This window comes from Hypoxylon trugodes, assembly GCF_022578975.1.
Source record: "Hypoxylon trugodes strain CBS 135444 unplaced genomic scaffold F4822scaffold_5, whole genome shotgun sequence".
Classification (NCBI taxonomy): Eukaryota; Fungi; Ascomycota; class Sordariomycetes; order Xylariales; family Hypoxylaceae; genus Hypoxylon; species Hypoxylon trugodes.
The window spans coordinates 3,241,333-3,254,696 of NW_026250020.1; the positions used below are offsets into that span (position 1 = coordinate 3,241,333).

The following is a 13,364-nucleotide window of genomic DNA, read 5'->3' on the forward strand; positions in this document are numbered from 1 at the left end:
GGTGGCAAGAATAGATTTACACAATCCTACAGTTTGTCGCGGCCTAACAACGCCTTCCTATTATTCTGAAGTTTCGTAAAATTCTTTTTTTTACACGAGTCTTGCCTATGACTCGAATGCTCAAACGCGAAAGCATGCGTAAAACCCCTTCCAAATCGAAAACACGGCTCAGGTATAGTTGAGAGTATCGTAATATGATAATTCATTCGTCTTGCGCGAAGGTGTCTTTCTTTTTCTTTCAGAATACCTCCATCTACCCCTTAACTCAGGTGCATGCCATTATCGAAAATTTCTTTCGTACAGGTATATCGAATGGAAGCCTTTACGCGATTAGCGTTATCGTGCAAAGACCTTCACGACTCCATCTCCTCCTCCGCTAACGACCCATCGGCCATCTTGGCTCCAGACGACAGCGCATGCACCTTCCCCTCTCATGATTCGATGGCTAGTGATCTCTTGAGTACATGTTCGCTTTTCCAGAGACCAGAATCGAAGACTTGCATCGTGACCAGCAGACACGAGCTCGCGGCCATCGGGACTGAGGGAAAGAGACGATATCGAAGCCGGGTGGGCGAGCATGTTATATGTACATTGACCTAGTAGGAAATTAGCAAAACGTATTTGTAAGTATACGAATTTTGTAGACTTACCGCTGTTAGCATCGAAGAACCTGATGAAGCGGTCTTCGTGCCCGGATATGATAACACCTTCAATTCCACTGCCGGCTGTACCACTACCGCCAGTAGGGCCGCTGGTGTCTTCATCACCCAAGCCTGGTCCAGAGCTCTGGTCAAGACCTGCGGTTGTTGCAACCACAGCATTGACACTTGTGCCGATTGTATTATCGTAAGTCTCAAGACTAGCCATGGAACCAATCTCTTCGCCTGTTCGCGTGTCGAATACGATAATACCGGCATCCGAGTAACTAACTACGAAGGTTTCTCCGTTTGGCGATAACGGAGTGATACAAGTGGGTGAGGCTGACGAACCGTTAGAACGTCGAACGTCGTGGATAAGTGTGTAATGGAAAGGTGAATTCGAAGCCATGTTGGGTTGTGGAGAACTTGGGAATTGCGATCCAGAGCTCATGGAGTTGCCTCTAACACGACCACTTCCAGTAGCACGTCGAGGTGGACCTGGTTGCGGCGATGTAAGTTGCGGGGGCGCGCTAACAGCCCATACCTTCACAGCACCATCAGCTGCTCCCGAGGCAACCAGAATGCGATCTGGACTGCCATGAGGATTCGATTGACCGAAGACGGCGCCGAGAGTTGCAGGTAACACGCAAATAGCCCAGACGGCATCAGTGTGGCCATCCAATGTAGCTTTGGGATCTACCCTACCCCTTTCCCATACTCGAATAGTTGCATCTTGACCACCTGAGAAAATCCAACCATCACCTTGGGCTCGACCACCTGTAGAGAAGTTTGGAGATGGCGACCATGATGTCAATGATAATACAGCGCCAGTATGTCCACGATGAGTGAAATCAGCGGGTACGTCAAGGTCAGAGGAGATACCTCCAAGATGGCTGGGATTCTCCCTTGGGATATGGAAACGCTTGATGAGACCATCGTCTCCAGCTGTGCAAATCTCAGGCTCGCCAGGACTTCCTCCACCAGAGAATATCACAGTTCGAACCGTGTTAAGGTGACCACGAAGCCCGAATCGCAACTTGAAACTACCATTTTCTGATTTCTGTGCTGTACCGTTAAGAGAAAGCTCCTGGTCAGCACTCTTTCTACGAGACATGGAAGTCTTTCGTCTGTGCGAAGTAGGACCACGATTCGGAGACTTTGGGAGGTTTTCGGCATTAGGGAAAGCGTCAGTGTCCGGACGATGAGTGAGAGGTTGTAATTGTTGTTGTAGTTGCTGCGCGGATGTTGGGTCGGGGAAAGTTCCTTCGCCAAAGTCCCAAGCATCTCCATCGTTTGGTCGCTTATCCAACGAACCTTCACCAAACTCAGTACGGACGGAGTCGCTTGAATGATTCGGCTTCGCGTTTGGATCCTCCTGCATTCGAGCCATCTGTTGTCCAGAAGCAACCCATTCGTTAGGATGCGAGTACATCGGTGCAGGTCCCTCGCCTGATCGAACCATAGGTGCAGATTGTAGGTCTGGATTTTTCGGTTGACCCAAGTTCAGCGGATGAACATTATTCGCATTCGGTGCTCCTTGGCGAGAATTTGGGTCCTTCACATGATTCTGGTTAAGTCTCATTGCTTGAAAAGCAGCATCGAGAGGTTGCTGGACCATAGGCAATCCGAAATCTCCCTCTCTGAGGTCGTCAATCAGAGGCAAGGGTGGCGATTCGCGAGGAGGCATGGGATTGGCAGGAGTAACCATCAGATATGTGAATTCAGCTTGACACTGATCCAAAAAGACTCTTAGGTTCTCACGCTCCTCATCTTCGTGCACGCGCTCGCCCACGAGGCCTTCTAGACCGGGTACCGACTCTTTTGGTTTATCACCCAAAGCTATTGAAGAAGTTAGCATCACATACTCATGTGTATCTCCGGGGCTACAGGGTTTTTCATCTTCACACGTACGTTTTAGCTTCTCCTGTATCAAAGCCGCCCTATCAATCTTCTGAGGTTGCTTCACAGAATGGTCGGTGGCGGAAGTGGTAGAAGCGACCTTAAGCTGGGCAGCTTGATCCTTGACTTTCTTCTCCAAGATGGTGACATATCTCTTGAGCGCTTTCTGTGTAGCGTCGGCTCTTCTTGCTGATCCTTCGAGAGCAGCTATTCTTCCTTTCATCTCTTGACGTTCGATCTCCCAAGCATTTCTGTCTCGTTCGTGTCGATGCCATTCGGTTTGGAGGAAGCGCATTACTCCTATTAGGTAAATCTGGGTTAGCCAAGAAAAGGGTTCTATGATACGACGAGGCTGACGTGATTGGAGTATCGAAACGTACCTTGTAGCGTATACTCGGTAGCATGCGGCTGATTCGACGCGTTAGCAGGTGCACCGTTTCCGGGCATCTCTTGTCCGCCGCCGACACCGCCCGCGCCCGGAATACCAGATCCATTTCCACCGGCTCCCATAGCGGAGACCTGATAAAAACTCATGGGTAATTTTGTAAATTTTCCGGTTTTACCAAATTGACGGTGTTCAACCCTCAACTACCGTCTTCACCGATTAGGTTGATGTTGTCTTCTCGACATGCGCATTTGCGTTGTAAGCACCTCCGGGAGATACGACCTTGTATCCGGAATGGAAGGATTGCGACCAAGGGAAAATCAATTGATTTAACGTCTCATGGGTTCGAGAGAAGTGGAACGCTATGATGGACAAAAGGTCTTTCGTGTGCGAAAAACAAAATACTCGAACGATCGTGATGTGAAGGTCGGGTTTGTAGCTTTCGTTCGTGGGGCGATTAAAGAAGGGAAGAAGAAATTAAACAGGGTTGAATAAATGAGTGAAGAGAATCGAGATAGTTGGAAAGGATTGATGTAACTTGACTCGATAAAAAATAATAATAACACAATGCGACGCAAGTTACAAATTTCGTCGTGAATTATTATTTCTTTTCCCCGCCGTTGTCGTATCGTTTCGTATCGGATCGTGAAGAAGTGAGGTAGGTATTTGGATTTTTGGGTATTGAAATTTGGAGTTTGGAGAAAGAATCTCGAGAATTCGTAGCCGTTTTCCGTCAAAATTGGCAGAAAGTTGGGAGTTGAGTTTCCGGCGTGATGGGCGACGGATTGATTTGGGTAAGCTGTTAGGTACGTTAAACCTTAACCTTCCTTCCTTACCCTTACCTCTAGCGCTACTGCATACATAACAGAGGAAAGAAGTAGGATCAGTACGTGTGTGTAGGTACCTACCATACTACCATACCGCGCTAAATTAGGTCATTGCCGCCCCCCGAGCCACTCAAGTACAGCTAACCCACCAATCATGTACTCCGTACCACGACAAGGCTAGGCGAAACTTCCCCTGAACTTGTGCATCTTTGCTGTATATGCACGGACCATGTCATCATCTACGATTCTAACCTTATATAGATAGCTTGGGGCCACGCTATCCACGCTATCTCCAAATTCCTTGTCAACCATCAATCTCATCATTCCCATCATTTCCATCATTCTTCATTTTTGCTTATCTAATGAGAAGATCTTCAACAAACAAGCCCCTGACGCGCTTTTGATAGCGTTAATCGTGGATATTCTTACTCATGATCGCCATACTTATTAGTCTATCATAGGCTTAGGTTTATCTTTCTTTAGCAAGAAGACTGACTACCTATGTACCACGAGAAAGAAGAATACGAACAAATATTCACCTTAGTATCCGACTATTAACGGCCCATTAACAAATAACAACGTCTTGACACTTTGATCTGCCCAGACAAAGCCCTAGCCAGTAATTTTAAACCATTCGTCGATGGATTTAAATGTTCGTTAAAAGGTATTGCAGCTCTCTGCTACTTAGTCACAGACTGCAACGATTTAGTAACTACACATAAGAGAAGCACGAACACCACCTTCGCGCCGATATCACAGTCTAAGTATCACGCTATTATATAGAATATTCCTCAGTTCAGGACCTAGGTATATTCCCTTTTATATTACATGTAATCCATTCATTTATCTATGTTTCTTTTACTTTACAAAGTTGTTAAAACACCATGCCCATTCATTTGGCTATGCAGTAAAGCATATTATCTTGGGCTCCGATAATACGGTAATTACAACCGAGGTACAAAGTCATTAGCCTACCTAGGTACTTACGATACGCATCTTACAATAAAAGACACACATCTCCCTAACCATCAATTATCCAGGCATTGTATTTTATCTTTATATATAAACATATATTGACAGTTTGGCATTTATTACACTTATCAACTGTATACACCCCTTGAGTTTTGCTCGCTAGCTGCTTTGCTTAGAGACTATCTAGGTGCCTCCAAGATGTCCGCATCCTCTCAGAAAGATGCCAAAACCCCTATAATAAACCTGATGAAAGCATTGAAACCTTTCAAAGGTATCGAAAGAGTTGAGGCCTTTTTAAAATTGGCATCAGAATCTTACCAAGACCCCCAAAACCACGTAAGCCTACCTACCTATTTTCTGCCTTCTCGTTCCCCGCGTCATCAAGTTCGTGCTTACGTTGAATCGATCTTATATGCGTTCTCGTATCCCAAATCCAGACCATTAGGGCTGAATGATTTATAAGTAAAATCTTACTTACCTACACTCTCAAATAAGAGCCGCATATCAATCATCATGACATGAACCCAATACTAATACCATAAACACCAACTAACCTCCTCCTAGGAATGGATGACAACCATAACACCCCATCTCAAAATCCATTCCCACTCTCCCTCTCCCCCAACCCCGAGTGTAACTTTCCTCTTGACCGTCCTACCTATCCACGCCAATGGGTTGAATAACATGCACGGAGGTTGCACATCCACGATCTTCGACTCCTGCACCTCACTCGCGCTCCACTTAATCGCTAAACCAGGGTTCTGGGAGCACATGGGCGTAAGCCGGAGCTTGAACGTCACATACCTCCGCCCGATCCCGGTAGGCACTACTATCACCATCAAATGCGAGGTTCTGGCCGCAGGTCGCAATCAAAGCGCGTTGCGCGGGGAAATGCGCGCTGTGGGTGAGGACGGGAGAGAGGGCCCGTTGTTGGCGGTTTGCGATCATGGGAAGGTGAATACGGATCCGCCTGTTGAGAAATTATGAGGGAAAGATGAGGGGATTGAAGGGCGTAGGGCGGGTGGTCGCGAGCACTACCTACCTACCTACCACTCGGTGGCTACTTTAGGTAAAGTAGCGGTAGGTAGTGGCGAGTTCGGGGGACATTGTCGCGAGGTTATCGCGGCTGATGATCGAGATATGAGATATAACGATTCCTAGAAATTAGACCTGCCGCGCCGTGCGGCGCGAATAGACACGTGGGTGGTGTCCCTTTCGGGAGCCTGGTTGGGGAACCATGTTCAAACAATCCTTTTTAGGGAGACGGGAGGATTCATGGGGCGATTTGGGGATTTCTCACATCAGCTCGTTGTGGCGAGTGTTAGATATAGGACATCATCGTATATAAATGTTCCAATATAAGGCTGTGGGAGCCGCGAGGTATGGAGTCACCTAGGTATATAGCGGTATGTCGGATTCATCGTATCCAAAAGTATATGGGTTTGTAGGTATATTCATTAACCTATCGACCCATTTCGAAACCGTGGAGTGGCTACTGCGGGCTGCCTTACGATCTGCCTCGCGGCGTAGGATTCTCTGCGCGGCACCTGGGTATGCACAGATATGCCGTGTCACATTCACAACCCCGAATCAGCTTCACACCTTCCCATTTTATCCTTTTTTCTTTCAGTGTCAGCAGTATTACCAACGATACCTAGGTAATTTATAAGATGGTCGGAGAGGACTCGGGGTTGGTGTTCGCCGGTTTCCTCGGTGTTGATAGGCAATAGAAATGCGCTTAGTATTCGTCCGATGACGTTAGAGCAAACATGTGAGACAGCGTGAGTCAATGCTACGGCTCGGAATTTGAAGTCGCGAATGTTGATCGCTTCCGAGGCTTGAGTCACGGAAACCGCGCCGTAATATGAGTTCACGATGCAGTCAAAAAGTTCTATGTTACGGCGTGGCGTAGTTGAGGCGACCCCGATATCTCCTGTGCCCTGCGTCTGAGAATCTGTCGTGCACGATGAAAGCTTGGAAAATCTCGTATGTAACACTCCTAGATATTTTGGTTTCATTTTGATATCATCTAGAAAATTAGTCCGTGGAAGTACTTGCCTAGGTCGAGGACAGTATCACATTCATGCGGATAGGTGGCCCGCGATTGGGGGTCTTCACTGTCTCTGCGCATGTAAGGACCGAAGCAAATTAAGGCGCAGGGCGCTGTAGAAAATTCCATCAGGGAGGGTTAGAAGGCCGCTGAAAACCAGATTTCTATACAAGCCTCACTATCTACAACGAACATTCTATTTTTCTTTCACTACTACCTTGGGGTTTAAAAAATGATGAGAGCTGGAACCGATCGAACATTACCACTCCACCTCCGCAACTTTTTAGAACCGGTCAGGATCAAAAAACGCCCCTTCTCACATGCGCTTAGGATTTCCATTTCGAGGAAGCCGTAGAATCTATCCAGATATGTTACTATTGATTTCTCCATCATGATTAGCTGATGATAATAGTAGACAGCGACTCACCCCGCATACCCGAAGTAAACAAAACTGCCCATTAAAAGGAGAAGAAAGTCCTAGAAACGCGAATGCGCAATTTGTCTCTTACACATTACCTTAAAATAAATCGTACAAGAAAACGAATCATACTTCGTAACTTATTAGAAGCGGTGGGTGCTATTAAAAGACATATTCTCTTGCGATTGCTCTAAGTCTATATTTAAAAGATATTTTCGCAAATCACAGCCACCTGATGCCTCAACTGGACTCTCGTTGGTCACTTACTCTGACTACCTAGGTGTCGTGAAATACAGATGTATGAAAAGCGACGCGTCGGCACTGGAGCTAGGCAATTTTTAATAATTGTTCCGTGGTATACCTCAAATATCCCCTATTTTTGTAGTATGCAAGTGTAGGGATAAGGAATCTCATTTGCCTGTAAGTACAGACGGGAATGTGTAAGCTGATGTATAAATCGGGTATAGTATAGAAAGATGATACTATAAGCAGACAGGTCAAGTACGGAAAGGAGTAAGAACCTTAACAATTAAAGAATTAAGCGCCTATACTTTCTATAGAAATACGTCGTAATAAAAAAAGATAAAATAAAAAAATAAGACCTTATCTAGGTAATATTCTTTTCTTTATTTTTAACTGATCATACATACGTCAGTAAGAGTTCATCGAGTACCTTAACTTGCACTTTTATTTCCGTGGGCGGAACTCTGAGATGTACCAGCCCGTGCCTCCCTTCGAATGAGGCAACCCCAGACCCAAGCTAGTTCTCCATCTAGATGTCTTTGCCTCAGGTATGTATGTTGTATGTTGTCTGATGTATGTACAGCAGTCCTCCGATACCCATGGATAATCAGGGTTTACCACCTAAATGAGAGGTCTGGTGGAGGGCTTACTTGCAGTTGGGCCCTTTAAGACCCTTGCACGTCAACTTGTTGATATGTCACATCGTACATCTCAACTAATGGCCTCTTCTTCCAGAGTATACGTCTGGCATCTTGGCAGCTAACGTAGTAGCACTTCGGCCTGCTACCCACCTTCTTGCAGAATAACTATCTACCTATTTATGAGGCTCTCTCTCTACTTGATACATACCTAGGTATGCATGTCGGCAGAGTTCCGAGCCCGAAGTCTCCCAATTTAAGAACTTCGTATAGTATGTATAGAAAGCTGAAGTTATAGCTGTCTCATACATATTTGAAATGATATAGAAATAGAAAAGACGCATGATATTTCTAGTATATTGAATAATAACACGAGGCCAAGCAATAATAATACTGCAAAACCTCGAAACATCTCTGCTGAACTCGATGACAAGTGATTACAGCTTTCTGCGGCAATCTGCGACCTATCGGCGTAACATCAAAATTGGGATACTATTCCGACTTCATCCGTTACTTAGGTACAAGGATAGTCTATCATCCTGGACGAAGTACTGCACCCCAGCCTACTATCCTTGCCGACTACCGTCAGTGGATTCTTTTGTGTTTCCGTACAGTATGTGGCCTCTTATGAATGCAAGCAATTCTGTAGGTATTGGGCACCTACATGGTGTATATGGGAAGATTGTGTACGTACAGGGCAAAATTGGGCTGGATGCGAACCATTTATGAACTTTGGAGAGATGTGCTGTATGTGATGCCATCTCCGAAAAAAAGACAAAGTACTTACACAGTGTACGTACGTAGGACTCTACTATAGTCCGCGAACCATTCTTGCATTTCTGCATGTTGAAAATGTGTGCTTGGCATCGAAAGCGTAGCTGACATGTATACACAGTGTGAGAAGACGTCAGGCTGCGATGCGCCGCGAACCACGAGGCAGACGCAAACAAGCGCAGACGTACTATATATATTGTACATGCACCCCTTGTAAAAATCCCGTTAATTCGGTGAGAGGGCCATTTCCCAATTGATACACTGTATAGAAAACATGTGGGCGAGGCGACTGTTCCTACATGATATACATGACAAAAATGCGAACCTGCGAGCCAAACAGCCCAAAAAACCAGGGATTCGGGGGAAATGTGAGAATTGCGAAGCATTGATACTTCAATGCGCTACTGTACCCACACCTCGCATCCTTCCGCGCCTTCATAGTAGTTGACCGTGCCGCGCAAGATATCGCGATTAGATCCAAGGCAACTAGGTGTTGCAGGGTATAAGTATGTACGTATTGCAAGATACAATATTTCTAGCAGACGTCCGCTTCATGTGGGTGTGGACAGCGTACCATCAAGTGATCTACAGCCATTTGGGCGGCAAAGGAGCGGCGTCATTTCAACGGCCAACAGAAATCCATGTTCATTTTCTGCATTTTTCCCTACCTACTCGATTATTAGCGTCTCTGCTTCCAGACGAAATTCCCGAGCGGGTCTAAACTCTTCGCCTCTAATATATTTCAGCACACCATGTTACAAGGACGGCCCCGAAACGCTCGTGGTTGACATGTTGCTGGTGGTTAAGCTAACCACCCTCATTGGGTCGGTGCTATTCTCTTTAATGGGTACTGGTATGATTGGGTACGTCGGGAGGCTCTACGAGAACCTTCATCGTACATTACGTTCACCCAGCACGCCGGTCTTCTATAAGAAGGCCAGGCCAACCCCCTCCCTCCATCGCTTAAACATGTCGAGTAAAGACACTTTAAGTTCTTTATATAAAAGGTTTCGATATCAATCTCGATTTCACACGTCCTCTTATACCATTCTCTTTCATCGGTCGCGCATCGCGATTTCATTTCTCACCAATAACCCTTCTCGTCCTTATCCTTCATCATGGGAAACACTTCTAGGGAGTCCGTTTTCGATGGGTAAGAATCGATCTTTCCTTGTCAATACTCGCTTCTGGGTCCATTAAGGCCAAAGCTCGCAATTAACTGTGGCTGGAGATATGGGTGTCAGGTGTGCACGAGCAAGGAACGTGCCGAGGATCACCTCGTGTAACCTGGGACACCCCACATCAGTCACGGATATTGATACCCAACCCTCCGAATTCCTCATTGTCATTGTTGATCTAGCCAAGACCACTTCAACTGACATCTGTCTCATCCTCGATCTAGCTCTATCCCATCTAAGGAGACTCCATCCAACACCCAGCCCGATCAGTCCCTCTTTACATCACAAAGTGCTCTCGCTTACACGGGGGGTGTCACCGCGGGACTGGCTCCTGTCGGCACTCTTCTCCAGCAACCCCAGAGCACCGCGTCAAGCATAGCTGCCCGAGGCGATAAGGTTCACCGTGAGGTCTACGACGCTTTGGCCAAGTTCAGCCAGGCATCAACCAAGTAGGTCTCGTCCCTTCCAACATCCCCGAACGTCCATCTACATATCACACCTTCGATTATCCAATATATCGATTGCTGGGAGGTCGTACGATATAGCTGCTTGACGTTGTTGCGCGGAGATACCGCGGGCTAGTCTGTGCGTCGTATCGACATTCTCATTGGGCGCCTCACTTAGTGCCTCATCGAGCGCCTACTTGAATCCTCAACCGAAACGTCCAATCAGGTATTTTTATCAAATGCTTGATGGAACATCCGAACAAATAATCGATCGAGGGCCTCAATCAAGAAACCCGCCGAGCGCTGAATTGAGTAACCCGTTAGGAATTTCATCGGGCGCTGAAAACCCAATTCGAGCTTCACCTGATTGACTACACACCCACGCCTCAACCCCATCGATCTTCAATACGTACCCGACACTAACGTTGCAACAGGTGATGCCCGTGCTCGCTTAAAGGCAGCATGGGGCGCCTCGATTCCTCGTCACTCATTTATTAACGATAAAAGGAGTACGGCGTTTGTTGGGTAGCGTGTGGGACTATTGGAACTCGGAGGCGTACTCGTCGGGTCACATTTTGGATCGAGGCCAACCGAATAATTCGATACATCTCGGGCGGCATCGAATATACAACAGTGTATTAAAACTGTGCCCATAGATATGTATGCATATGTATATGTCGAGCGGCGTTATGCTATACGAACGTGTCGGATATATATCGCAGCGTTATTGTTGTTGTCGTCATTGTTGACCCGGTGAGATGCGACCTAATAATTGGGGAAAAGGATTACATTAGACAATATCAAAAATTTCATTTATACAAACCGTTCTCTTCCAGATCAAAACTTATATCGGAAGAGCCGGTGATCCCTAACGCCGACCAGATGCAACCATCCATTTTCTTTATACCGTTTTCCTTGAAACATATGCTATGCATGTCGCGATAGCTTAGTAGGCTTCTCCGACTCTTAGGACATAAGGCAAGTCGCCGCGGTCCTCTCGCGTTGCAAGACGGATAACTGATGACGCCTGGGACGTCGAACGCAAGCTTGAACTCGATGACTGGCTGGTGGGATAATAGGGCCGTCGCGTTTGTGCGAAGCTACTAGTTCCGCTGTTTGTACTAGGCGAATGGGATAGACCCCTACCACCACTAGCTCCTTTGCTTCTCGGTGTTGTTGGTGCTGTCCGGTATTGGTGCCATGTCCGAGTTGACGAATTCCGGGCCGGAAGGGTTGGCCTCCGAGCACGCGAGCGCGTGCTGCTCCCGCTTAGGCTGAGTGAGCTGGAGTTGCTGCGGGCGGGTGTGGTAGGGGTAGTATCCCTCGGAGCATCATCATCGATATGTCCGTCACTTTCAGAATAACCGTCATCAGGGTCATGTGACTCGTATATCGAGGCAGCATCCAGAGGTTGCATTGCGCGCAGCAGCTCGGCGAAAAGGTGCATCAATTGCCTGAAATGCGTCTCGGATAAAGACCGAGTTGAGAAGCGGGCGCGTTCATAACTATCAAGGAACTCGAAAGCGTTCTGCGAGCTAGGTAGTACGCCGAGGCTTATGAGATTCATGACGTAATCCCTCATAGTCATGGTATGAGAACGTTGGAGTAAGGCAACGGCGTCAGCATCCAACGTGGGCGGATCTGTATGAGATGCGGGATCCGGAGGTGCTTGAGAAACGGCCTTCGCCTCGATAAGATTCGGCAGCTCCGAGAGAACAGTGCTGTACTGAAGGTTGGGAAGGTCTGGCGAGCTTGGTGAACCCCATCCGTCATGTTCAATCTCACCCCAGACAGGCCGTAATGGTGGGAAGGCAATACCCATTTGCTCCTCAGCTGTCGCAGTTGGTTTTGGCCGGAAAAGCTGAAGAGACTTTCGTTGTTCCTTTGCATTACTGTCGACCGCTCCGTTATCCCCTGCGGCATTTTCCAGAGATGTTGGTCGAGATGCTGGCGTAATCACCTTTGGCCGAGCCCCCCGTGCGATAGCAGCACTTCTGCCGAGGCTGTTGGTAATCATCTTTCGGACTTCCTTGGTTACATCGCCTTTCTCAATTGGAATCCAGGTTTTGGGTATAGAGGCCAGTACTGTACGAGTGACATACAGCCTCAACGCGTAAACAAATAAAACAATAAGTACAGTAAGAACAAAGACAATAGCCGTGAGAATTAAATTGATGTACTGATTATTAGAAAGTAATACCTGCCGAACGAAGTCGCCAGGGACGACAAGAAGTAAGGCGGCGAGAAGAAGACATAGTAAGACATAAACTGAATGGTAGGCTATTCGAGAGAAGAGATTGGTATTGTTCGGCATGATATTACAAGGTGGTGTGGTATTAGAAGAGGCGGGAATGATATGATAATCTCATGCTGTCCGGCACGGTGCAACACGGTATAGCACGGTAAGGCTCCGGCTATGGCGCGACCGAGGTAAAACTAAATGAGGCGTATTCGAATCTCATATTAAGAGATAAGTTGCTCATGAAGCGATTCTCTAGGTATTTGTAATTTGTGGGATTAGAGTCTGTTAATTCCGAGATCCATGGAGGGCTGCAATAATGAGAAGAGATGCAGAGTGACGATGCGAAGCATAAAAGAAAGTAAGGAATAAATAAATAAAAAAAAGGGCGAAGTTGATATTATCGCGCGTGTAACTCAAAAGTTAGTACTGTCGTACAGTGCAATTACCTAAGATAAGATTGTATCAACCATAGAAATAACATGGAAGGCATACCATCCCGGCTTGGTCATGCACTTTCTCCACTTTGTGTTTCCCCACTGAGCTTAGGCTACATTTAATTGGACGCCTTGTGGCCCCCGACTTTTTAGCCTTGTCCCTGATACGTACACGTACGTACATATATGTGCACATTATGCATAGAAGTGAGAGTCAGCT

The 13,364-nt window shown here is 46.7% G+C and overlaps 4 protein-coding genes across 4 annotated transcripts; 2 read left to right on the top strand and 2 right to left on the bottom strand.

Moving 5' to 3' along the window:
• Positions 1–10: 10 nt before the first annotated feature.
• On the bottom strand, positions 11–3,166 carry F4822DRAFT_270765 (WD40 repeat-like protein). Its single transcript, XM_051454704.1, has 4 exons — positions 2,918–3,166; positions 2,550–2,837; positions 651–2,477; positions 11–596 (listed from the first exon to the last, which is right to left on the bottom strand). Exons 1-4 carry the CDS (start codon positions 3,069–3,071, stop codon positions 337–339), a joined length of 2,529 nt encoding a protein of 842 aa, XP_051314917.1. The 5' UTR covers positions 3,072–3,166; the 3' UTR covers positions 11–336.
• Positions 3,167–4,503: 1,337 nt separating this feature from the next.
• F4822DRAFT_270794 (HotDog domain-containing protein) lies at positions 4,504–6,003 on the top strand. Its single transcript, XM_051454705.1, has 4 exons — positions 4,504–4,728; positions 4,790–4,855; positions 4,909–5,057; positions 5,286–6,003. The coding sequence occupies exons 3-4, from the start codon at positions 4,920–4,922 to the stop codon at positions 5,706–5,708; spliced, it is 561 nt and encodes a 186-aa protein (XP_051314918.1). The 5' UTR covers positions 4,504–4,728; positions 4,790–4,855; positions 4,909–4,919; the 3' UTR covers positions 5,709–6,003.
• Positions 6,004–9,962: 3,959 nt separating this feature from the next.
• F4822DRAFT_429759 (uncharacterized protein) lies at positions 9,963–10,475 on the top strand (the record flags this gene model as incomplete). Its single annotated transcript, XM_051461159.1, has 2 exons — positions 9,963–9,997; positions 10,247–10,475. 2 exons carry the CDS (start codon positions 9,963–9,965, stop codon positions 10,473–10,475), a joined length of 264 nt encoding a protein of 87 aa, XP_051314919.1.
• A 664-nt stretch (positions 10,476–11,139) lies between these two features.
• F4822DRAFT_270805 (uncharacterized protein) lies at positions 11,140–12,883 on the bottom strand. Its single transcript, XM_051454706.1, has one exon. It carries the CDS (start codon positions 12,780–12,782, stop codon positions 11,415–11,417), a length of 1,368 nt encoding a protein of 455 aa, XP_051314920.1. The 5' UTR covers positions 12,783–12,883; the 3' UTR covers positions 11,140–11,414.
• Between the last annotated feature and the right edge of the window lie 481 nt (positions 12,884–13,364).